The sequence below is a fragment of the Loxodonta africana genome, chromosome 10 (genome assembly GCF_030014295.1).
Source record: "Loxodonta africana isolate mLoxAfr1 chromosome 10, mLoxAfr1.hap2, whole genome shotgun sequence".
In the NCBI taxonomy this organism is placed as follows: domain Eukaryota; kingdom Metazoa; phylum Chordata; class Mammalia; order Proboscidea; family Elephantidae; genus Loxodonta; species Loxodonta africana.
The window spans coordinates 118,726,187-118,750,920 of record NC_087351.1 but is presented as its reverse complement, the minus strand read 5'-3'; the positions used below and the strand labels follow the sequence as shown (position 1 = coordinate 118,750,920).

At 64.5% G+C, this 24,734-nt stretch overlaps 1 protein-coding gene across 1 annotated transcript; it reads right to left on the bottom strand.

The window, feature by feature from the left end:
* Window positions 1-295: 295 nt before the first annotated feature.
* CEP170B (centrosomal protein 170B) lies at window positions 296-23,163 on the bottom strand. The gene is made up of 17 exons (XM_064293085.1): window positions 21,423-23,163; window positions 17,029-17,118; window positions 14,961-15,039; window positions 14,090-14,148; window positions 12,034-12,172; window positions 11,162-11,266; window positions 10,453-10,950; window positions 9,299-10,020; window positions 8,643-8,895; window positions 6,795-8,510; window positions 5,215-5,443; window positions 4,305-4,464; window positions 3,881-4,024; window positions 3,701-3,789; window positions 3,045-3,138; window positions 2,825-2,876; window positions 296-2,655 (listed from the first exon to the last, which is right to left on the bottom strand). The coding sequence occupies exons 1-17, from the start codon at window positions 21,525-21,527 to the stop codon at window positions 2,405-2,407; spliced, it is 4,785 nt and encodes a 1,594-aa protein (XP_064149155.1). The 5' UTR covers window positions 21,528-23,163; the 3' UTR covers window positions 296-2,404.
* Between the last annotated feature and the right edge of the window lie 1,571 nt (window positions 23,164-24,734).

The following is a 24,734-nucleotide window of genomic DNA, read 5'->3' as shown; positions in this document are numbered from 1 at the left end:
CACCCAGCGAGGCAGAAGCGACCCCAGACCGAGGGTCCATATCTAAGGGCGCAGCTCTGCAGCCTCCGCCCTGTGCACCCCTAGCCCGCCTCTCAGTGGGTCCAGCAGGACGTGGCCATGTGTGCCGCCGGGTCCTTCCTGCAGCCCGAGGTGGGGGGACAGTACGGAACCCCAGGGTGTGCAGGCTGACGGGTCCCGCACCGCTGCAGGCAGCTCTTCTCAGCAGAAAGGGAGGCGCGGTGGAGGGGGGCGCAGGGGCACAGCGCCGCCTTACGGACGCCTGTGCCTCCCACCCGCTGCGGCTGGCACGTCTTCAAAGAGGACTCCTGGCTGTTGCCACACTGGATGGTTTTAATACAATTACACTTTCTGTTTTTAAGGAACAAACACCTGGAAATTTCTCTTCGCTTTTCTTCACTAGGGCGCCACCTAGTGGCAGCACCTCTGAATTGCAGCCTCCGCTGGTCTTGGGGTTCAATCGGATTTTCAAGGTCTCCCCTTCTCGCTGCCCCCAACCTGGGCCGAGCCTCCTGGGGTGACAGAGGGCCCCCCACTGCAAACAATACCGAGGGAGAAACGAGGCCAAGGTGACAGACGCTGGTGTGCCATTATGTGATAGAATGATTTATTAGAACAAACTCCATGACAAATCATATAAAAGAATCCTTTTCTTAGACACCCACAGGACCACCTGAGAACGAACGTACAGACACCTTCGAGAAGCCAGACGAATAAATTACAGATCCCAAATTCAGGGCTGGGCGGGCTGGGTGGGCTGGGGGGGAATGAAAGAACGCAACACGGGGGTGGGGGATATAAACTTGTGAATTAAAAAATAGTACAGCGTTTGCCAAGCGGGGGCGGAAGGAAGAGGACGTCACGGACGAAGAAAACGGCCCTCGGCTCTCGGGTCAGGCTGTGGGCAGCTGTGGCCGGGCACCTCCTCCAAACGGACAGCTCGCGGGGCGGCCCAGGGGAACCCGGCCCACCCACCCCACACAGGTGAACACAGGAGGGGTAGGAGCGCAGGACCTAGGCAGGCCACTCCACACCAGCGAAATGTAAACACGGAGCCAGCCGGCGCCCAGCGCCCCCAGCAGCATGTCCGCTAGCACAGGCCCACACCACCTGGTCAAGGGGGGACACCCCCACCCCCACCCGCCATGCCAACGGCTCTTTGGCTTAGAGACTCCAGAAGTTTCAAGGCCTCCAAGTGGTGGAGCAGAGGGGCCGAGCTCTGCTCACCTGGCACGTTCCCAGTTGAAAGAATCCTGAGAAAACAGAACTGCTCCTGGGGCCTGTCCCTGCCCCCACCCCCCAAGAACACAGGAGCCCACAAATGCCCAGTTAATGCCCACAGCACCCCAGGGGGGTAAAGGGGATGGCAGCTGTCTAGGGCCACCCAACTGGGAGCTTCTGGAAGCCAGATTTCCAGCCACTTTGGTCCAGGGCTCACCTCCACTGCGGGGGCTGCATGCCCACTCGCTGGCCCCCATAATTCAAGTGCAAAGACCAGCATCCCTTGAGGGAACACACACAGCTCTCACTGGGGCCGGGAGAGCAGGTGTCAGGCTCTTGTGTGCACGGGTGTCTGCGTGTGCGTGCCTGTGTGTAGGTGTGTCTGCATGGGCGCCTGTTTGCAAGTGTCTGTGTGTGCACACCTGTGTGGACGTGTGTGTGCACCTGTGTGCAGGTTCATGGGTCTGCGTATTTGTATGTGTGCAGGGCTGGCTCTGGGCTGCTCGGCTGTGGTTCACCCAAAGCCCACCCCCTGCACTGCCTCCAGGGCAGCCCACAGGCTCTGTGGGTTTGGCAGTAGTGTTGGCACCAAAGACTCAACGCTGTGGAGTTCTGGGCCCAGACATCCCCACAGCCACTCCCCTCTCCAGCACTGATAGGCTGGGGACAGCTCTGGCCCTGGCTCAGTGGGAGCCCCAGGCTCTTGGGCAAAGCTGTCTGCACAGTGCCTGCCCAGCCCCCACCCTCCTTTCTCCACAGCCTAGGGGTGTGAACCAGCCACCCCAGCTCTGTGTTTGGCACTGAACGATCTGGCCTGTCCTCTGCCCACCCCAGCTGGCCCAGACACCACAGGTGAGGGCCACTGTGCTCCTGCAGGCCAGCCCGTCCAACTGAGAGCCCAGCTTGCTGGGCCAGAAGGGCCACTGCCATGGCCCAGACAACTCTCCTTTCCAGCAAGACAAAAACAACAGTGATGAGACGAGGTGGGGACACGCACACAGGCCTAGAGACGGCCTCAGCTGAAACAGGGGGTGCTGGCTGGCCGCCAGGGGCCTGGATGTGGCCACGCCAGCAGTGGGGTATGGCACATGTGGGGGTCTTGGTGGTGAGCTGGCCAGCATGGTGGGGTGAACAGGGGCACAGGACGCACGGGATGGAGGATGGCCTAGATCAGGAACCCCTGGGTGTCAGGGAGGAAGTCGGGCAAGAAGACGGGGTCCGGGAGGCCAGGGGAGCCGTAGTTCACACGCGGCGGGAAGCCCCTCAGCGGCCGGGCAGGCAGCACTGTCTCCGCAGAGGGGGAGGACAGGCTCTGGGTGGCTGCCCGGCCCCTCCCTGGCAAGGCCAAGCCCCCCAAGCTCCTGTTTCCCATCAGCAGGTCCAGGCTCCCGCTAGGGTCCACGATGGCGTTGATGACTGTGGGGAGGAAGGTGCTGGGGCAGGCCGGCTGGGGGCCTCCTCCTGCCCACCCACAAGGTCCCTCCTGGCTGAGTGCTCAGATCCCCCTCTACCCCAGCCCCAGCCTGGAGCCCTGGGCCCTCTGGGCAGCCCCCCACCCACCAGAGCCATGTTGGGCCACACCCACCTTCCAGCTGCTTCTGCACACGCCTCAACTCCTTCAGAATGGAGCTGATCTCCTGGAAAGGGGGCCGATGAGGGACTGACACTAAGAGGCCTCTCCCTTCCCCGAGGCTGGATCAGCTCCCACCCCCACGCTCCAGCCAGCTGGTCCAGGCCAGGCAGGCTAAGGGAGCCCTGGCCAGGGGATCAGTGGGGGTTCCCACCTGCCCCAGGCAGCTTCCCACCTTGTTGGACGTCTTCAGGATGGGCACCTCATTCTCAGCTTTGATTCTGGCTTCCAAGTCCTCCCATGCGTGCCCTGAGTTCTGGAAAAGGATCCTGCCCACCAGGGGTAGGGAGCAGGGTAAGGCCTGCCACGACAGGCCCCCAGACCACCAGGGCCTCACTGAGGCTCCACCCCCCTCCCCTAGCCTGAGGGGACCGCAGCCTGAGCAGGACCTGGGCTGGTGGGCACCACGGCCTGAGCCTCTGAGTCGTCTTATGGAGAGGCCGGCGGACCTGGGCTGGGGGGTATCCTGGAGGTTATGGCTTCCCCTGAACTCAGGGTCTGGGTGTTGGGGCAGCAAGCCCAGCTCTGTGTGTGGTGTGTGCACACGTGCCCAGCAGGCCAGAGTCCTCGTGTGGATGTCAGCTGTGTGCACATGTTCGAATCTGCATGAGCGTGTGCACGCCTAGACCGGGCACCCTCAAGTCAATGTCACCGTGTACACGTGTTGATATGTGTGCATATGCACGTACATGTATGTCTACACGTGTGTCTGCCCAGGCTGGGCACCCTTGTGTGGACATATTCACATCTCAGCTTGGGGTTACCTGAGCAGGAGCTGGGGATCCACCCTCCTCCCTAAGCCCCTGCCCACTGGGCTGCGTGGCTGCTCACTTCATCTTCTGGGTGAGGCTCTCCGTGTTCTCACGGATAGCATGCGACAGTTGGGACACGGGGTTCAGCATCAGGTTGTCAAAGATCACCTGGGAGGACCGGGGTGTCAGCACGGCTCCCATGCCGCTGAGCACCCAAACCCCACGCCCACCCAACCCAGTGTGAGTGTGGGGTGCATGCCTCCTCACGGTTCCGAGGCTTTGTCTTGGAGGCCAGGGGTTCCTCACGGCTGTCGTTCATGTTCTGGTCAAAGTCTTGTGAGTTCAGGGCACCAGGGGGCACCTTCTGAAAATTGAGGCTGGCCTCGGGGATGTGCTGCACCAGCTGCAAATGGAGGGGCAGATGGTGTTGGCCGGGCAGGCAGAGCAGACCCCAGCCCCATCTGCTCCAGGGTCCCGCTGATGCTGCCGCCCCTCAGGGAAGGGCCACGGGCTTGGGGCTGAGCGGCACTCCTGACTCTGGCCCTCGGGTACTAGCTGGGCCTCCAGACCACCAGCTCTCAGTGAATGGTGCTGTTTTGGGAACAGGTTCTGGGAGGGAGGCCAGTAGCCTTGGGGCAGCACCTGGTTGGACCCTGACCCAGCCTCCGCGGGGTGGGGCTTACCTCCTCACGGGTGGAGATGGTGGAGGCAGGGGTGCTGGGCACGTTGCTGAGGGAAGGGCTTCGGCTGGGCCCCGGGGAACCCAGTGGGGCACCGTCCCCAGCCACATCATGGATCTCCTGGGCCAGGATGGCCACATCCTTCACTAGCGTCTGGCTCAGCCTGAGAGGGCAGGAGACAGGGCCTGCTGGGTCTTGGGGCCGCCCAGCATGGGGGAGGGGGTGGGAGGAGGCAGGTATGTCTGCCCCCACCCCAAGACAGAGCCCTTTCCCGGGGGCGGGGGGCATGGCCAGGAGAAGCCACTGGGTGAAGGCAGGGTCTGGGGATAAGCCCTCCACCACAGCCACCCCAGGACCAGCCCACCCCACCATGGAGGGCAGCCCTCACATCCATAGCCACTAGGGGATGGAGGAGTAGGGCCAGGTGTCTGAGTGGAGACAACCACCTTCTCCTCCCACCGTTCACTTCCTCCTGGTCACTCTGGGCGCTCAAGCTTGATGTCCGAACATCAAACCCCTGCTGTCTACCTGACTGCCCACCCAGCCACTGAGCCAGACAGCCAGGTATCCCCCAGGACCCCTCCTGACCCCCTCGAGGTCTGGGTCCTGCCCTTTGCAGCACTGACCTCACTGATGGACAGGCTGCCCCTTTTGCCCACCCACCACAGCACCTCCCCGCCCCCCACCTAGTACCTGGCTCCAGGCAGAAAGTTCATTTTTATTAAAAACCTTGGTGGGAGATCCCCACCATCCTGACAGACCTGCATTCATTCATTCACTCATTCACTTGACAAGCATTGACAGAGCTCCCATCAGGGCCAGGAGGATCCCCCCAGTCCCCCACCCAAGAGGAGCACCCTGGCACCCCTGTGCCCCATCGATGGGTGCCCACCACACGCCCCACCCCGCTCACCTGGCAATCTCGGCGATCTCGGCTGTCTGCACGATGAAACCGTAGGGGTCAGCCACCTCCTCCTCATCCGTATCCCGTGGACCAGGGGCCCGGGGCCGGGCGTGGCTGGAGCTGCTGGCCCTCGGGGTCTGCGTGGCTGTTGAGGCATGGGAGCGGGCGTGTTTGGGGGAGCCGCACTCCTCCTCGGAGGTGGACGTGTAATCCGAGCCGGGCTGCCGGCGGCGTGCATCTTGGCAAATGAATTGGTTTCAGAAGCAAGAACAGAACAGAACGGCACTCAGCAGCCGTGCAGCCCCAGGCCCTGTGGCGAGGCCCTCGTCCACACCCAGAAGCCCTGCCCAGGCACCTCACAGCCCTCTGCACATGCCTACCACAGCCAGAACACCCCATGCAGGGACCAGCAGCCTCCATGAGCACTCACACTGGCCACGGGTGGCTGGGGGGCAGAGGCCACGTAGGGAGGTCTGTGCTGGTTACGGAGAACCAGAGCCCACAGCAGGAGGGAAGCAGCACCCAGCAGACACCACCCAGGCAGCCGGTCTCCCACCCAGCACGGCCACAGTGGAACAGGCCACTGGATCCTCCTCCCTCCCCTCCCCTAGGTCCCCAGAGTCACTGCGTGCACCCTGCTGGGGATGCCAGGGTCCCACATGCCCAGGTAGTGCCCATCAGCAGCAGTGAGTGTAGTGGACACCTGCCAAGCAAGGCCATCCTCAGGCCACATGGCCACTCTTCTTCCCAGGCCCCCCTCACCCACAAGCGGCACCCCCATGTCCATATGTGAAGCAGCCTCCACCTGGGACCCAGCGGACATGCAGAAGCGGCCAGGTGGGCTCAGCTGGTGCTGCCCGGGAAGGGGCTGTTAGCCTGGGGAAGACGTGCAGAGAGCAAGAGCAAGGTTGGGGGCTCCAGGGAGGGGCAGTGCACCAGCAGCAGGGAGCCCCCTGCCCGCACATACAGCCGGTGCTAGTCCACTCAGAAGATGGCTCCTTGGAGGTCTGCAGGCTCAGAGGGGGTAGGGCAGCCCCGGGCCACACAGGCACCAGTGTCCCCTAAGCACCTCCCTGAGCCACACAGCCACAGCAGCCCAGGCCAAGAACCCTGGAGCCCCTGAAGTCCTTCCCCACAGTGGCCAGCTGGGGCTCTGCATGCCCCTCAGGAGCCTGGGTTCAGGACTGCACCAACAGGAGGGTGGGCAGGCCAGCAAGGTCTCCACAACCCTGACCCACACTCCCCGGGTCCTGGAGGGATGGGAGGAGAATCCTCTCTGTTCTGGGGTGGTGGGCATCCCACCCTCACCCTCCACCAGGGGGCCCTGGGGGCTCTGAGCCTGCCTTGTTGCATCCATGCTCAGGCTGCTTGTTGGGGCGGTGACGGGGGGTGGTCCAGGCACAGGCTCCTGCCTACCTTTGGACCAGGGGATCAGAGTTCCCAGCCCAGGACAGTGCACAGACCCACTGCCCAGAGGGTCTGCAGGGTCTGGAAGGGAGTCTGCAGGGTCTGAAGATGGGTCTGGGGTCTAGAGAGGGGTCTGAGGGGTTCTGAGGTCCCACCTGCCCACACCCTGGCCCCACACTCACTGGAGGAAGGGTACCGGGCACTGCCCGGCCGGGCCCTGCTGAAGGGCTGCCGAGGGGCTGTGGAGATGGCAGCAGACTTCTTTGCTGCAGCCCGGGCCTCAGCCACAGTGGGCTTGCGGCCAGCACAGTACAACTCGACGCTTCGGCCAGAGAAACCAGAGCGGGCGGTGGTGGCCTCAGCCTCGCTGGTGCCTGTGAAGGAGCCTGCCCGCTTCCGGGGCATGGCCAGGATATCCAGCCTCGACAACTTCTTGGCCTGCTCCGTGGCCGGACGGCCCGCCGACTCATGGTTGCCTGTGGTGCCCCGCTCACCATCTGCAGCCTCAGTGTCCGAGGCATCACCCAGCCGAGCTCGCCTCAGCCTCGAGGCCCGAGTGGGCCGTGGGGTGGACAGGCTATTGGAGCGGGTCAGTGCCTGCTGCACCTTCTGGGAACTGCTGGAGCCTCGGCCCTGCTCCTCTCGGGTGGCTGGGCACGGCGGTAGGGCGACCGGCTTCCGCCGAGGGCCTGGCCGTCCTGCCCCAGCGCTCACAGGCGTCTCGTGGTCTGAGGCAACAGCATCCAAGATGGGCAGTTGGGTGGGGCTGGAGCCACGCTCCTCATCTGGCCAGTCCAGGGACCCACGGGGCCCGTGCCCACATCTGGTGGACAGGCGCCGGGCCAGCTCTCCACGACCGGGGTCTGCTGGGTGGCGCTGCTTCTCTGAGAGCCGTTCCCGGGCGCTGCTCAAGGCAGAGACCCCTGGGTCCTGTGTGGCCAGTGGCTTGTCCTTCTGCAACCCTGCAGGTGGGGTGGTTGGGCTGGGTTCATTCTTGCCACTGAGCAGGCTGGCCATGCTGGCTGTGTCCACATCTGAGTCCCCGGAGAGGGAGTCTTCTGGTGGCCCAAGGGGGCTGCCCCCCTCGCCCTGTACCTCTGTGGACTTGGACAACAGCTGGGCCTCCAGAGCCGCCAGGGCTGTCTCGGTCTCCTTCAGGATCAGGTGGGTGTCCTGGGAGTGGAGTTCGGAGCGGGCAGCCCGGGCCATGGCCAGATCCTGGAGCAAGGGGTGGCTGGAGATGTATGGGAGTTTGCCAGGGGCTGGGGGGCCGCTGGCTGGCTCCTTGGTGAAGCTCTCCTGCCGGACAAAGGCCAGGGCCTCTTTGGACGGGGCTGGGCCGTGGCCCCCGGGCTCCAGTGAGCGCCCGGTGTGAAGCTGGATGACCATCCGCCCACTGGTGCTGACGCAGGGGCCATTTTGTGTCTGCATGCTGGGCAGAGTCACCCGCGGTGGAGGTACCTGCCCTGGACCTTCTGCCTCCCCTGGAGCTGTAAACGGTTTCCTAGTGGTGCCGGCCTCCCCATTCTGGTCGCTGATGAAGAATGAGGTGGGAGCTGTTTCCCCCAGGGTCCGGGGTGAGCGCTGGCCCCTCGTCCACGCCAGCACCTCCTCAGGGCTCCTGCGTCTCTCTGGTGGCTGCCCCCTGCCTAGCTCAGGGCCCCGCCCACCATCCGACCCACTGGCGTCGCTGAGGCTGTCGGGGTCCAGGTCCTCCTGGCCAAAGAGTGGGCTGGCCTGCTCGCTGCCCGGCTCTGGCAACCCGGGCCCAGCCTTCCTGGTGGCCTCAGGGCCTGCGGGGCTATCTGCCCGCTCACTGGGCAGCTGTGGGAGGAGGCGCCGTGTGCGTGAGGGCAGGGCCACCTCAGGCTCCATGGCCCGGCGGCCAGCGCCGTCCTCTGCAAAGGTGGGAGAGCAGTCCGTTAGGCAGTGACCTGTCTGGGGAAGTGCTGGGCACACACCCACCGGCACAGAATGACAGTGTACCCCACCAGGGGCCAGACAGCACACCGAAGTGAGGGACCACTCACCTGTCAGGCCCGGGTCTGAGTAGCTGTCAGCCAGGCTGGCCCAGCGGGACACCCACTTCTGAGCCCCAGGTGAGCCAGGCCCCTGGTGCTCTGCCTGTGGGGCTGCTGCTGGCCGAGATGCAAACTCCTGTGGCAGGGCGAGCCGCTGGGCCACACTCGCATCGGCCACCTCCTCTCTGTCATCTCTGATGACTGGGCGGAAAGTGGCTGAGGACACGCGGGAAAGCTCCGGGGACTCGAATACTCCAAAGACCTGCCAGGAGGGGTCGGCACAGGGTTCGCGGTCAGTGGTGCTGGCCCTCGTGCCCAGCAGACACAGCTCCGCCACAGGTCACCAGGAGGGCAGAGGGCCTGGTTGGCCCGACTGGACAGTGCCTGGACCCACAGCCTGGCTCTGTTGCTAGCAAGTCAGGGATGAAGGGTACACAGACCCCAGCTAGGGAAAGTGTGGAGAGAGGACAGGCCTGAATCACATGGCCTGAGGCGTGAGCCCCAGGCAGACCCCACGGCGGGCCTCCTCCTGCACCCTCCCACCCTGCGGGACCAGACGCTGGCACCCAAGCCAAGCCTGAGCGAACAGGAGTCCAGTGCATCACCTCCCCAGATCCCGCCCTGCCCACCTGCTCAATCACCCTCTCAGTCCCCACCCCACCCACCTGGTCGATCATCCTGCGGGCCTCCTCCACCTCCTGGTCCTGTGCCTCCGTCTCAATGGTGTAGGTACCCGCATCACTGAGGCTGTCATCCTCCTCCTGTCTGCGTGCCTTGGTCAGCTGGGGATCGGCGGGGGGCGACGGCAGGGGGGCCACAGGGCTGGCCCCCCGGGGTGGCAAGGGGGTGGGCGGGGCCTGGGGCGCCTTGTCGGGGCCAGGCCGGGCGGCTGGGGATCCCTCACGCAGGCACTGGGCCATGAAGTCCTGTGCTAGCCGGGAGCGGCGGCCCATGCTGCCGAAGGGGCGGGTGGGAGCACGGGCAATGGGTGCAGAGCCGCTCAGCCGATCCTCGGTCTTCTCCCGCTTGAGTGAGCCAGCACGCTGGGGACCCGCACTGACGCCTGCTGCCCGCACAGGGGCTGGGGACACGCCCGGGCGGTCCCTGTCGGCCAGGCCAGGGGCGCGGGTGCGCTTGTCAGCCTTGGGCTCCGCGGGCGGTGTGTGAGTGAAGGACTGGGAGCGCTTCTTGCGGGGTGTGTCCTCGTCAAAGAACTCGATGACAAAGGCCTGCTGGTTGTGCAACAGCTCCTGGGGGTCACGCTTGATCTGCCGCTGCAGCCGGGCTTGCTCCCCGCTGGCCTCCACAGACACCCCAGTCGCCGTGGACACCGCTGGAGCCAGCGGGTCCTCCGAGTCACTCTGCGTGCCATCTTCGTGCTTGTGGCCTGGAGGGTGGGTGGTCAAGGCAATTCATCAGGCCTTGGGAGGCAGACAGAGCAGCCCTGGGGCCCTGGGCCCCCAGCCCCTAGACCAGGGAGTCAACACACACATGGTCATCACAGAGCTTGGGGATGCTGAGCTCCAGGCTACACAGAACCCAGTGCAGGTAGCTGAGACAGGAAGTGGAGACATTGGTGGGGGGGGGAGGGCACCAATCAGCAGGTAGTTCTTGGGCCATTAATTGAGAAACGAAAGTCAGCCAGCCCATTAGTGACCCCCTTGGCATGACCATCTGCCCCTCCAAGACTGGTACAGGTACCAGCAAGTCACCAGCATGCACGGACCCGGGGCCTTAGCTGCCTGGTAGGCTGGCCGGTGGGCACTTATTCCTCGGGACGCAGGTGTGGGTGCAGGTGTGGACACAGACGGGCACTCACCTCTCAGCATGCGGGTGTGGATGGGCAGATCACTCTTGGTGCTGTGGCGGTCGTCCCCCAGGCCAGCCCGGCGTAGCAGGCTGGGGTCATTCTGCACCAGCCAGTCAGCCACCTTGGTCTCAGCTGATACCATCTCTGCAGGTGCGGCCTCCTTGCCTGGGGGCCACCGCTGGCGCAGGGCGAACTTGGTGACATGGTCCTTGATCTTCACCTTGCCGGGGCTGCAGTCGTCAAACTCGATGGTGAAGGAGGCATGGCTGTGCACCACGGGCGCTGCCCCGCCACCGCCTGGCTCCTGGTCCTGGGTGGGGGCCTCACGTGGCAGCACCTCGGGGGAACGCACTGCCGGTGGCGGAGGCGGTGGTGACTCCTTTGTGGGGATCTCAAAGTAGCTGGGCTCACGGCGGAACGAATAGCCCTGCGTCTCCACGGCGGCCCGGAAACCAGCTGGCGTGCCACTGAGCTCCCTGTCCTGCTGGGCTGGGCCCCTGGAACGCTCTAGAGGGGGGATGTCCTCAGGCCAGGACTTCTGGCAGCCCCCCACTCCCTGCCCTGTCTACTCCTTGACCACCATCAACAAGTCCTCTGGAGGGGGGCCCTCAGGCCAAGGCTCTCCAGACACACCCTGCTCCCCTCCACCCTGCAGCCCTCTCAGCCCGTCACCACCACCCACAAAGCTCTTGGCCTTGGTCTGGCCTCCAAGACCCACCTGGGTCAGGCTCCTCCTGATGCCGGTCATCGGGTGGGCTGCCACCATCATCCTCCCCCCACCAGGATGGCTGCCCATACAGGGGCGTGCGGTAGGTCGCCGCCTCTGTGGAGGAGGAGGGCAGACAGAGCTGGGGTCGCCATGGCCCTCAATGTGGACAGGAGGCCAGGGGGGCAGCTCTGGGCTCACCTCTTAGCTCAGACCCTCAGCTTCCCGGGGAACCTGGCTAGCTACAACCATTCTGAGCCCCGTTTCTGCATCTGTGGTGTGCCAGCTGCACAGAGGGAAGACCGAGAGGTCCCTGTCCCTGCTCTACCTCTACAGGGAGGCTTGTCCCCCTTGAGTGGGCCCCAGGGTCCCAGCCTCTCTGCCCTCCCCAACCTCCCACCAGAGGGGAGAAAGGCCAGCAGAGGAGCACCCTTAGGGCCTCTGGTCTCTGTGGAGCCCACATGGGGGTGGCCCTTCCCCAAGGCTCCGTCAACAGTTAAAGCCACAAATGATGACCGGAAGAGGGGGCTCAGGGCCCCAACAACCAGATTCTGTCTGGCCAACTTGGGTTTTTTGTCTTGTCTGTCTGTTTTAATCTTTGAGCCACTGATCAGAACTTAAAAAGTAAATTTCACATAAAACCTGGGTTTCTGGTGCCTACTGAGAAAATGCACGTCGGCAATCTCTCCAGGGCAATGGTCAGCAGGCTCCAGCAGCCTCCCATTCCACCTCTGTCCACCACAGCGCCCCTGGGAACTGCCAGGCCCTCATGACAGCCCCGCCCCACCACAGCCCCACCCCACCACAGCCCCGCCCCACTCTGCCATCATCACCCCCCTGGCACCTGGAACTGGCCGGGTGTGCATATGGGAACACCGTCCTACCTGTCCCTGGCCTCCGGTCCCCCTTCTCTGGCCTGGGGTTTGAGGACTCACAGTACGGCGTGTGGTCTGGCAATGGCTCGCCCCTCTTGGGTGTTGAGCCTTTGACGCCCACCTGCAGCTGACTGGTATACTTCTCGTGCTGTGGGCAGGTGGGTGGGTGAGGGACAGGTCCCTGATACCCCCGTCAGGGGCAGGTCCAGCACTTGGCTCTGCACGGTCACTGGGTTCCCTCTCACAACCCCGCAGTGTAGAAAGGACAATTCTGGAGACTCAGGGAACCACAGGTCATGCGGCTTAGGGTCCCCACCCATGCCCTGGCGGGGTCCCCAGGCCCACAGGGGCAGATGGAGCTTGTCTGGGAGGGCGGGTAGAATGGGCAGTGAGCATCAAGAGGAAGATGGAGCAGGCCAAACCAGGACCCATGGAGGGAAGGCAGGAACTCCCCAGGGCACCTGTGGGCCACTCAGCCTCTTGGGGCCCTGGAGATAGGGAGCTACAGTGGCCTGCCTACAGGTGTGTGCATGTGAGTGTATAGGTGCATGTTTGTGTGTGTGTGGGCATATACGTACATGTGCATGTATGTATACGCATGCTTGTGTGTGTGGGCACGTGCATGTGTGTGCATGCGTTTGCTCATGCATGTGTGTGTGTGCATGTATGTGTCCATGTGCATGCATGTGTGTGCCCATTCATGTGTGCGTGTGCTTGTATGTGTGTGTGGGCATGAGTGTAGGGCACAGCATCAGCTGCAGGGTCTGGGCGCCAGGCCCCACCTGGCCAAGCAGGGCAGCCTCGTGCTCAGGGGCTCCTACTCTGGTTCAGCCCCTCATGGACCACCAGCCCTGGGTAGGCCACTCTCAGCCTGTGTTGCCCAAGAGCCACTGGGAATTGAGTGGGGAGCTGCCCAACCCACACAGGGCTCCTGGGTAAAGCTCCATGACCCCAGAGGGCTGGTGCTTCATCAGTGGGGTACACAGAACAAGAGTCCCTACCTGTCATGGCCCAACCCAGCTCCTCATGTCTAACTCGAGACTCGGGGGGTCCCCAAAGGCTGTTCTTACCCTACTCCTGGGGCCATGGTGGCCTGATCAGGGTCCTCCCTCTACTCCTGGTACCTAAGATGCTGGCTAGGCCCAGAGGCCATGGGGGTGTGTGGCTCCAGCCCACCTCTGCTGCACAGGTGGGGCACTTAGCTTCCAGTGGGCTCCCACTTCCCATCCCTCTGTCCCGGCCGCCAGGGCCTATGCCAGCAGCCCCCTCACCCCTCTGCTCCCCTCTGCTCTGTCCACACAGCACAGGGCCCAAAGCTGGCCAGGCTGCCTGCCACCCTGTCAGGGCCCAGCTCCACAGCAGGGGCTGGCAGAGCCCTCGGCATCCTCCTCTGGCCCCTCTACTCCCGGCTGCATCAGCCTCAGGGGTAATAACTACCTTCCCACCTGACAAGGCCATGCAGCTGAGCTGGCCAGGGTGGTTCCCAAACCACAGCCAGGAAAGGCAGCCCCAAGCAGCCTGGGGTTTCTGCAGGGAGGGGTGGGCCAGCACAGAGCAGCCAGGCACAGAGGCTGTAGGTTTGGGGGTGGATCTGCAGGGTGTGGGGCAAGGGCTGCGGGTGTCATGGTGGCAGGGCATCCTGACTGAGGGTGCGGTGGCTGTAGGTGTGGGTGTCATGGCGACAGGGTGTTGTGACTGTAGGTGTGAGGGCTGTGGGTGCGGGTGTCATGGCGGCAGGGTGCTGTGACTGTAGGTGCCGGGGCTGTGGGTGCGGGTGTCATGCAGCAGGGTGCTGTGACGGTGGGTGCGGGTGTCATGGAGGCAGGGTGCTGTGACTGTAGGTGTAGGGGCTGTGGGTGCGGGTGTCATGCGGCAGGGTGCTGTGACTGTGGGTGTGGGGACTGTGGGTGCAGGTGTCATGGCAGCAGGGTGCTGTGACTGGGTGCAGGGGCTGTGGGTGCGGGTGTCATGGCGGCAGGGTGTTGTGACGGTGAGTGCGGGTGTCATGGCGGCAGGGTGTCGTGACTGCAGGTTTGGGGACTCACAGCATGAGCGCAGCACTGACCTTGAGGGCCTCCTCAGGGAGGCGGTGCTGCACATGCTCCAGCACGTACATGTTGGCATGTGGCTGTGTGTTAAGGACACAGAGCAGGAACATTGGATGGAGGGCCCAGGCAAATGAAAGGCCGTGAGGGAACTGTCCTGCCCAACCCCATCCGAACCCCCATCCCCATTGTGGACACCTATAAGCATGCCCACATCCCACCACACCCACCCCCCACATGCTGTCCAAGCCCTGCCCACTGTCCCCCTGGGCCGCTGGGCAGTGTCCACTCTGCAGGAGAGCCAGCAGGCCAGCTGCTACCCACTCAGGGTCCCAGCAGCAGTCCACACCCCCTCCCCACCACAGAAGGGGCTGTGGTGGGCAGGAAGGATGCCGACGAGCAGGGCCTTGACCAAGCCCCTAGCCCCTGGCTCTTATTCCCAGGCCACCTGCCAAGGGGTCCCAAGGATGGGGCCTCAACCAGTGGCTTGATCCACATCCATCACAGGTATGCCAGTGCAGTGCCCAGGGAGACAGATGCGGGGGAGGCGGGCCTGTCCAATGGGCCCTGCTGCCTGGGAGAGGCTCTCCTCTCCAGTCCCCATCCCATGGACATGGCCGCCACCACCCAGCATCCAGATATAGAACACAGCACCTTGGAAAATGCCCCTCCCTGGTGCAGCCCTAGGTCCCACTCAACTCTGGGTCCCAGGGCACTGTCACATGATGCTTGGGCCTTGTGTGATCTTGGTTCAGAGGATGTGGCCTGGGGTGGGAAGGCTGTGGTAGCTGAAGTCCCCTGGGGTGCCCCCTTGCTGTTCTGTCCCCCGCCAGCCCCACTGTGACCACTGAGGCTGCCCCACCCAGGCAAGGGTGATTGCTAGAAGGATATCGTAGCCGAAGCGGATGACATCATTGAGCTTCAGCGTGACATACTTCTGGTCTGGGATACGCACGTCGTTCACGAAGGTCTGTGGGGGGAACGGGGTGGTGGAGCAGGTGCAGGCCAAGGGCATGGAGCTTTCTAGAGTCCATGGTCAGTGGGCAATCTGGACGGCTCCCTCCCACCATGGCACCACTGCAGCCCCTGGCACCACTCGCTCACGTGCGTCCAGCTACACACTTGGATGGAACCACAGGCTGGACGTCAGCCACGGAGGGCTGAGAGGACCCTGTATACCCTGAGCACGGCCCCATCTGGACACCTGTGAAATACACCCCTTCGAGACACCCCCGTTCACGTACAGCCCTCCCTGGCCCAGTTCTAGCCGACCTGTGAGGCCCCCAGGAGTGGCCCAGGCATGCCAGCCCTGGCACTGGCCCCGAACAGGCTGCCGGCTCGCAGGCGTGCTAGTGCACCCCCTCTGGAAGCTCCCCGCTATCAAGGGCTGTGATTGGCCAGCCCACAGAGACACCATGGTGGGGTTGGGCAGCAAAGACCCCAGCTTGCTCCGAGGACCTCTGGGGCAGTCAGGGGGCTGAGGGGAGACACATGACTCAGACGCTCCTGGGCTCCATGTGGTGGGAGAGAGTGGAATAGAGAAGACAGACGTGAGAACTTGTTTAAAGGGAGCAGAGAAGGTTCGCAGGACGGGAGGGAGGTCTCCCAGGAGAGAAGTGGGGGTGTGGCAGCGTGGAGCAAGGACCTGTGGGTGGACACGTGGTATGTGGAGGAGGGCCTGGGCTCTGAGCCGCAGGCAAAGGGCGGTGGCCACACCAAGGCCTGGCGTGGGGACAGCGGTGTAGCTCTGCAGACGGCCAGCCTGTCCGCGGCTGAGTGTACCAGATGGGCAGCTGGCCAGGGCTCCTCGGGAATTTCAGGCCTCCAAGGCGCCAGCAGCCCTGGAGGTCTAGGAGTGCTACCCAGACCATGCCACACACCCAGGGCCAGTAGTCCAGGACCCTCGTGGAGCCATTCAGGGCCTAGGACAACCCATGTGGGCAGTGCTGCCTCACCAGACAAGTGGTGGACAGGTGGGTCCTCAGGTGCCCTGGCTGGGAGTATTATGCAGGGGGGTCTGGTGGGTGGTGCCCAGTGTGGTGTGGAGTGCTCACCCAGTGGATACAGGGCAGTCTGAAGCTGCTTATAAGACCCCCACCCCAGCTCAGGATGGCCTGGGAGGGGGCGGTGGGAGGGGCCGGCAGGAGGGGTGCGACAGGAGGGAGTGCGGGAGGGGTGGGGAGGAAGCCAACAGTCTCGTGTTCTTTTATAAGAAAAGTTATTGAAGCATCAGCCAGGACAGAGATGTACATTCGGCCACCAAGGAAAGGAAAGACGAGACAGCCAGCCATCACCACCAGGACAGTTCACAGGACAGAGAACAGATACACAGCAGGAGAGGGCCCTCCCTGCCCCCACCCAGACACCAGGGTCCTCTCACCTGCCTCCTCCCCCCACCACCACCCCCACTGCCAACTGTACCCAACTCACTAAAGAGGTCACAGGTCACACCCAGACAGGGCACCTGCACAGTCCCTCCATCTCAGAAGCCCAGTCTCCCAGCCTGTGGGTGGTCTCATGCCTCTCCTGTCCATGGGAGGGGCTTGCCCTCACCTGAAAAAGTAGCCCCACCCCATGGAGGCTCAAGTCCCTGCCCAGGGGAGCCTTCCTGGAACAGGTGCTTCAGACCTTTGCACCTGAAGGAGGCCCCCACCACAGGGACCAGGGGGTCCTGGGCGGGCCAGGGCCCAGTAGGGTGGAGCTAAGCAGAGAGGGCAGGACCCACACAGAGGGATGGGGTCAGATCAGGCTAGGCAAACCTGGAGGAGCTGGGCTTAGGGTAGGACTGGGGCGTGGCCATGTCCAATGGGCGTGGCCAGCACAGAGAAGCAGGGCTGGCAAGAGAGAGGCGGTCTGAACAGAGCTGGGGCAGTGGGGTGGGGCAAGGGGTGGGGCCATGGATGAGGTGGGGCCAGGGGCAGGACCAGGGCAGGGCAGGGCAGAGGGGCTGCATACTCACCCCATTGAGGCTGCCCAGGTCCTTCACCCAGTGTTCGTCCCTCTCCTGGTCGTAATTAATGACGGCATGCTGCTTGTCCACGCTGCGGGACTGGGGAGACACACAGGGTGGCCCTCAGTACCCTCTCCCTGTGAGGCCAGGCCAGCAGACAAACACACCCCTGCAGACCTGCCATACTCCCAGGCCCCCACATACCAACACCAGCCCCCTGGGCCTTCGAGCCTGGGAGTCAGGCCCTGAGGTCACCCCCATACCCCCACACCTTCTGCATGTGCACCTCAGAAAGCTCACCCAGCCTTGACCCAGCCTGCCTGCCCAGCTGCCAGAACAGGCCACGGAGAGGTGACCAGTCTTGGCCATAGAGATGTGGCAAAAGGCCAGGGCTGTGCCCCCAGTCCCACTGCTGCCCACCTGGCTCTTCCCTTTGTGGGGACCCCCCCATACCAGTAGACCAGTACCCCCCCGCACCCCAGGCAACTGCTACTGGGTCAGTCGTGGGAGGGAGTGGGCACCTCTGTCATCTGGGACACTCTGTTCACACCCAAGGGCAGAGCCCAGAGGGAGCCAGGGGGCCTGGGGGGCATGAGGGAGGCAGACTCGCCCCACACACAGCCCAAGTGCTCGCCCTGACTCTGCCAATGCCCTTGCACACACAGCATCCTGGACACTCCCTCCCATGCACCCCACTTATAGTCACCCGCCCTCTTGCAGAGCCCAGCGGCTACTCTGGTGCATGGGCACCCTACCAGATGCACCATCACCTCTCAGCCTGCTTTCCCGGGGCTCCCCCACACCCAGAGGATCCTGGGCGACCAGGGACTCCAAGGAGAGAAGAGCCAGCTACCCCTGACCACCATGCCCTGGGGCTTCGGGGAGAGGCTGGCAGGAGGATGGCCTGGGGAGGGGCGGAGTCTGGGAGTGCTGTCCCAGGAAGGCAGACCTGTGCCACGACCAGCTCTGCCCCCCTGCCCAAGGTGTTTCTTGTCCCACCCGGAGGGCAACCCAGGATGCAGTAGGACGCAGCTGTCCAGCTCTGATGCCCTCTCTGTCCAGGCGACCCCCTGCAGCGGTTTCCAGGCTGACCGTTCCAGCCTGGGCACTCTCTAGCTTCAAAGCCCTCAGCCTGCCAGCTGCCTCTTGCACTCCTCGTGGGTACTTTCAGCCAGTGTGCCAAACCCAATCCTCCCTCAGTCTGTCCCCCAGAGTGCCCACCAGCCAAGCCCCAGCTGCTCCAGTCACATTGCCTTGCCCACCCTAGGCACCAGCTCCCCCACCACCCTAGTCTGTCTGCTCTCTCGATCCCCACAGCCCCTCGCCAGTCTCCCAGCTGCCCCCATTCTGCCCATCACGCTTACGGCCTCCCCCTCCCACCCACCCCTGCAAGGCCCTGGCTCCTCTGAGTCAGCACAGCCCACCCCCCCCCCACTCGCGCCCAGAGCCTGGCCTGGCCCATCACTCCAGGGCCAACTCCACTCTGTGCCAGGACTGTGCCCAGACATGGTGCCTGCCAAGCCCCTCCCCAGGCTGCAGTGAGCCAGGACTCCCAGGAAGCAGCAGGGAGGAACCACACCACCAGAAACACATACCCCCACCTGCCTGAGCCCATGTACTGGGTTGGAATACAGCTCACCCATGGAGGTAGAGGGGCCTCCACAGGCCAGGGTTCAAGATTTAAAACGACACAAACCCTGTCCCATGAAAAGTAGCTCCTGGGTAAAGCACGTGAGAAAACAAATCGAGTGGTGTTAAGAAGCTCCAAACACATGACTGTTGGGGAAACGCCTACTTGTGTGTACTCATTGTAAGATCGAGTAAAGCTGTACTTCCAAAATACATGTCGGGGCCCCACCTGGGTAAGCCCTCCCACCCTGGGTAAGCCTCACCCATCCCTGCAGTATCCCGGCACCAGGCCAGTCACCTCCTGCCAGCTCATCCCAGCACATGGGCCCCACGGGCTGTGTGTGCAGGGCCCAGGCCACTTGGGGCTGCAGTCCTGGGTCAGGAGGGAGTACAGGACATCCGGGCTGTGCTCACGTCGTAGGTCAAGGGGGAGAACAGCCTCTCAGGCAAGCAACACACGTGCACCACATACAGGCACGCCCACACCCATGGAACACGCCCACATGCATGTGGACACATACACACATACATGTGCTTGCGTGCACACGTGCATACATGCATGCATACGTACCCACGTACATACACTTCCCCATACAGATGCTCACACATGCAGACACAAGCACATACACACATACGCACACACAGACACATGCTCTCACACGCGTGAATGCACACGTCATGAACACATACCACACGTACATACCTATTAACACATGCGACGTGTGTGCCATGCACGTACACACACGTGCACACACATGGCCACACTCCACGTGCACTTGTGCACATGGGTGCACACACACTCACACAGGTGCACACAGCTTGCCCGTCTGGCCCTCAGGGCTTTGCAGCCAGCTGTTGGAACTCATCAGGCAGTGGAAGGCACAGCAGGAGACCTGGCTCCTGAGGCAAAGCCAGGTCCACTACCCTGCTCACATTTGCATCATTTAGCGTGTCCTCACCCATGTGGTCAGGGCAGCTCACGGCACGGCCCTGCCTCCAGAGCGTGGCTCTCCCCAGCCCCTTTGCCCACCAAGGTCCAGGCCAGCATCCCCACTGCCTTGACTGGGGCACAGCCTCCCGAGGGACCCCTGCTCCCCTGGTGCCCCACAAACTGCACCCCTGGAGCAGCCCCCTCCAGAACAAATGTCACCGTCATGCCTTGGCAAGGGCCTCTGTCTCCCGAGGTGACCCCAGACTCCTCACTGCAGAGGCCCACATTGTGCCTTGCTGACCTGTTCCCCCGCCCTCCTTCTCACCCCATGTCACACCACCCGGCCCCTCCTACCTCAGGACGCTGCACTTGCTGTCCACTCTACCGGCTGCACCAACCTCACTGGGTCCCCATACCAGGCTGGGGGCAGTCAGGCCCCCAGCCCCTTCCCATCCCAGTGACCCCCAGGCCAGCCTCTCCCCAGAAGAGGGGCTGCAGGAGAGCAGGAGCCTCTGCCCGGTTCTCCCACAGTGGGACAGACTCTTGGATGCTGCAGAGGGCAGCTGGCCCCGGGTGCAGGGCTGGGAAGCCCCCACCACCTCACCCTGCTCAGGACCCCCCTCCACGGGCCTAGAAACCAGGGACTAGACCCTCACTCACTTTGTGTGCCCTTCACCCCATGGCCAGGTCTCCCCAATACCCGGGAAGAGAACAAGGCAGAACGAGGGCCTGGCAGAGGGGACAGGGCTGGCAGGGGGCAAGGAGAGTCCATGCTTGGCCCCCACCATCCCCAACATCCACAAGTCCCCCACATCAGCAACCCTCACCATCTGCAGGGTCCACATCTGGGCCAGGAAGTCCCCTACAGGGTCAGCACAGCCTTGTCCCACCTCGTGTTTCCCAAACAGCTGGGTGCATGGGACCAACAGACACAACAGAGGGCTCTGAATCCAGGCTGAAATCCTGGACTCTCACACCCTGGGCCCTGAGCTCGTGTGTGGCTGCCCAGCCTCGTCCCCAGAGGGAACCCCCCTCCAGGACCAGGGCACTTCAAAGGGGCAGCAGCCTCCACTCGGACACACCTGGGGACTAGGCCGACAGGACCATCCTTGGTGGCTGTGCCAGGCTGAGCTGGTGGAGGCCCCCCACCCCGGCACTCAGCACCCTCGGGGGACCCGGAAGGTGGGCTGGAGCACCTCCTCACCGTTCTCTGGTCCCCATAACACCTCTGAGGGTCTCAGCACCCCCTCATCAGAAGACCATGGGAGCAAAGACAGATACCATGTACATGCCACTCACCCACCCCCACACCCCCTTGGGCCAACACAGCCTGGAGCGAGCGAGTGGGCCCCTTTCTGCTACTGGAGGGAAAGAGGCTACCGGTGCCCCCTCAGATCCTGGCCTTCCCACCCCTCACCCTCCTGACCCCAGGTGCGCCCCTTGCCTGCCCAGGCACCCCCCCACCCTGCCCAGGCACTCCCCCCTTGCCCTGCCCAGGTGCCCCCCACCCTCCTGACCCCAGGCGCCCCCCTCACCCGACCCAGGTGCCTCCCCTGCACACCTGACCCCAGGTGAACCCCTCACCCTGCCCAGGTACCTCACCTGCACCCCTGACCCCAGGTGCATCCCCACCCTGCCCAGGTACCTCACCTGCACCCCTGGCCCTAGGTGCACCCCTCACCCTGCCCAGGCACCTCACCTGCACCCGACCCCAGGTGTACCCCTCACCCTGCCCAGGCACCTCACCTGCACCCCTGACCCCAGGTGCACCCTCACTCTGCCCAGGTACCTCACCTGCACCCGTGACCCCAGGTGTACCCCCCACCCTGCCCAGGCACCTCACCTGCAGCACGAGCTCACACTCGTCGCGTCCCACGAAGATGAGTTCACGTGGCAGGCGGTGGCGGGTGCCGCTGCTGCTCACCAGGAACCAGGAGGTGACGCTCATCTTGCCAGCACGAGGCCCGAGGCCCGTCTGGCCCTGGAGGGGAGAGGGCGTGGTGTCAAAGTGGGGCCAGTGACAGGGCCCCAGGCGGGCACACCAGAGGCCAGCACAGACCTGGACCTTCCGAGGCTCCTAGGCCACATTCAGAAACACTGGCTCCAGCCACAGCAGGCCCCAGCCTTTCCTGAGCACAGCCCCCAAATCCATTACCAGGCATCTGTCCTGTGTAACCTGGCATCCCCACGACAACACCTGGGGACCGTGTGGCCAACGTGGCCTAAAATTCCTTCTCTTCCAGTCCCACCACACCTCATATCTTCTCTCTCTCTCCCAGGTGCTGGGGGCTGAAATGATGACATCAGCTTGGGGGACACTGGCCACACTCTCTGCGTGTGGACCTGCGTGTGTCCACATGATCCCACCAGGAGCACCTCCTGGCGTGGCCGGCCCGGGGCAGCACAACACCCAGGAAAGCAACACTGAGCCCTGAGGCTCTGCTTCTCCCAGCCTGAACCCCGGCACCGAGTGCTGGGCAGGCAGGGCCCAGGGAAGGGGTCTGGGGACACAACCATGACCACAACACGCAGAGGCCCTTCCCTCATGGGACTGACCACAGGGAAGGTAACCAGCTCATGACAGAGACAGGCCAAGACGGGGAGGGGGCTGAACGAACCACAGGACGCCTAGTGCTGCATTCCAGGAGTCCTGTGGCTTGTCCTGGTGGGACAGGGGTTTCCCTGGAGGGCTCCAGGGCCGGCATCAGACATGAGGGCCCAGTGCAACCTTAAATGTGGTGCCTCTTCTTCAAAAGTCATGAAGCATTTCAAAACAGCAGAGCGTTCAACCAGGCACGGGGCCCTCCAGCCGCAGGGCCCTGCAGGACAGCACAGGTCATGGCCTGTGAAGCGGCCCTGGCAGGTTCTGAGTTGATGCACAGCCCAGATCTGACTTATATTTTAAAGACCCAGTGTGTGGCTGCAGTATGGGGTGGAGGTGGGGCAGAGGTGACCACCACAAGGCATTCAGGCCCCAGTGAGAGCGAGGAGTGGGGAGAAGTGGCTGGCCCTGGATACCCCGAGGGTTGGTGGCCCCCATGGTCAGCTGGGGGTGAGCAAGGAGGAGGGGGAAGGCCTCCTAGGGTCTGCGGAAGCAACTGGCAGGGTGGGGCGCCAGTACCAGGTATGGAGGCTTCAGGGACACACAGTCCGAGCACACGTCTCCCGGAAGTTCACTCAGTCACAGACGCTGCGCACAAGGCCACACCCGCCCCTCCTTCCTCAGGGAAGGGGCCCAGGCCCTGTCCCTGCAGTGCCCACACCCCGGCCCAGCCAGGACACACTTCACAGGCCCCAGATCCCCTGGGGGTAGGCAGGGATTAGGCCAACACCAGCACCGCCTACCTGTGAGTGACCAAGTGCCCCAGGCAAGCAGGTGGGGAGACAAGGAAACCCCCGCCAGGAGGTGAAGGCTGCTCCTGGTGGTCAGAGACCCCCGCTCACCCTGGGACCTCTGCCAGTCCTCAGGGTCTGGCCTGATGGGCAGGCACTGGAGACCAGGGGCCCCCAGAAGGCCTCCGCATGTCAACCTCCTGGGAAAACTGCTCGGTGCAGGGAGCCCCCTCCCCATAGTATATCCCCCAGCCCAGACTCCACATCCAAAACAAGGCCACCCCCCGCTGCCAGCTCCCGGTGAGCTTCAGGGACAGGAATCCCCACCCATGGAGCCACCGCCTTGTTGAAGGCAGAAGGAGGCCTAGCCCCCAGTGCCTGTATGCGACTGTGAGAAGGCCACGCCTGGAGCCGTCACTCCACGCAGCCCTGGCCTGGTGCAGGACCACGCGGCCGCTGTCACAGGAGGGAAAAGCACCGACACCCCAGTCTTGTCCCCTGCCACCAGCCAGGAGGCGAGGAGGGGAGGGCAGGCTGCCTAGGGGCCGGCGTCCCGGTGGCCGGCCGGGCAGCGGCGGTGCAGGGCGGCAGCAGGCGGACGGGGGCAGGGACACCGGGAGACGGCGACGGGGAAGGGAAATGAGGAGCGAGGAGGAGGAGGAGGGCGGCCGAGGAGGCGGCGGCCGGGCCGGCGGGGGAGGCGGCGACCAGGCCCGCGGGGAGGCGGAGCGGCCGCGGCGGGGGCGCGGGCCCGGGGGGGGCAGCGCCTCCCTGAATCAGCGCTCGCCGGGGGCCGCCATGGCCTCCGCCCCGCGCCGGCCGCGCAGACGCGCACGGGCCCCGGCGGGCGCAGACTGGCCGCCTCGGCCGGACCGGCCTGCCAGGTGCGCCCGCCCGTCCCCACGCCGCGCCTCGGCCGGCCGGCAGGTGCTCGGGCCCGGCGCGGCGGCTCCTACCTGTGCTCGGGCCGCTCCCGGTCGGTCCCGGGGCTCGCCGGCTCGGCCCCCGGTGGCCCCGGCCCGGCCCGCCTCCCGCCGCCCGGCCGAGCGCTGGGGCGCGGGGCGCGCCGCCTAGGACATGCCGGGCAGCTCGGCGGAGCCCACGGCAGCGCGGCTGCGGCTGCCTCGCGCGGCGGGTCCCTGACGTCTGCGGCGCCGGCCCCGCCCCGGCCCGCAGGCCCCGCCCATGACCCCGCCCCGTGGCCCCGCCCCCGGCAGTCGACCACGCCCTGGCCCCCGCCCCCGCCCCCGCCCTCCGGCCCCCGCCCCGGCTCTCCGCCCCCGCCACCGGCCCTGGCCCCGCCCCGCCGGAAATTCAGGTTCGGGCAGGTCAGCGGCACCAGGTGAGCGCGCGCCCCGCCCCCGCCCCGCCACCGGGGGACCCCCACCTCTGCGTCTGGGCTGGGGGACCCGCCCTGCGTATCAGGCGGACCTGGGTACCCGGCCAGCCCCGTCCTGGCCCCCGGCCAGCTGGTTAACGCTTAACCCCGCCCGGGAGCCAGGCCCCGGCCGCGCCACGGGCCTCCGACCTTTGGCCCCGCCAGCCCCAGCGAGGGGCGGTTGGAGACGCGGCTGGGCTGAGGCCCGAGTCCTGCCCACCCGCTCCCAGGCGCTGTATGCGGGGCTGGGGGATCATGGTCACCGACACCGCCTACCTGAGCGCCCTGGGGGGTCATGGTCGCCGACACCGCCTACCTGAGCGCCCTGGGGGGCCATGGTCGCCGACACCGCCTACCTGAGCGCCCTGGGGGTTGATGGTCACCGACATCACCTACCTGAGCGCCCTGGGGGATGATGGTCACCGACACCGCCTACCTGAGAGC

What these genes read in the sequence shown, in the direction of transcription:
- CEP170B (XM_064293085.1), bottom strand. Translation starts at nt 21,527, where the DNA reads ATGAGCGTCACCTCCTGGTTCCTGGTGAGCAGCAGCGGCACCCGCCAC. An exon ending in AGTGTGAGCTCGTGCTGCAG is followed by an intron (nt 17,119 to 21,422) that starts GTGAGGTGCCTG and finishes GTGTCTCCCCAG; the next exon opens with TCCCGCAGCGTGGACAAGCA. An exon ending in CCATCTCCACCCGTGAGGAG is followed by an intron (nt 4,025 to 4,304) that starts GTAAGCCCCACC and finishes CTCCATTTGCAG; the next exon opens with CTGGTGCAGCACATCCCCGA.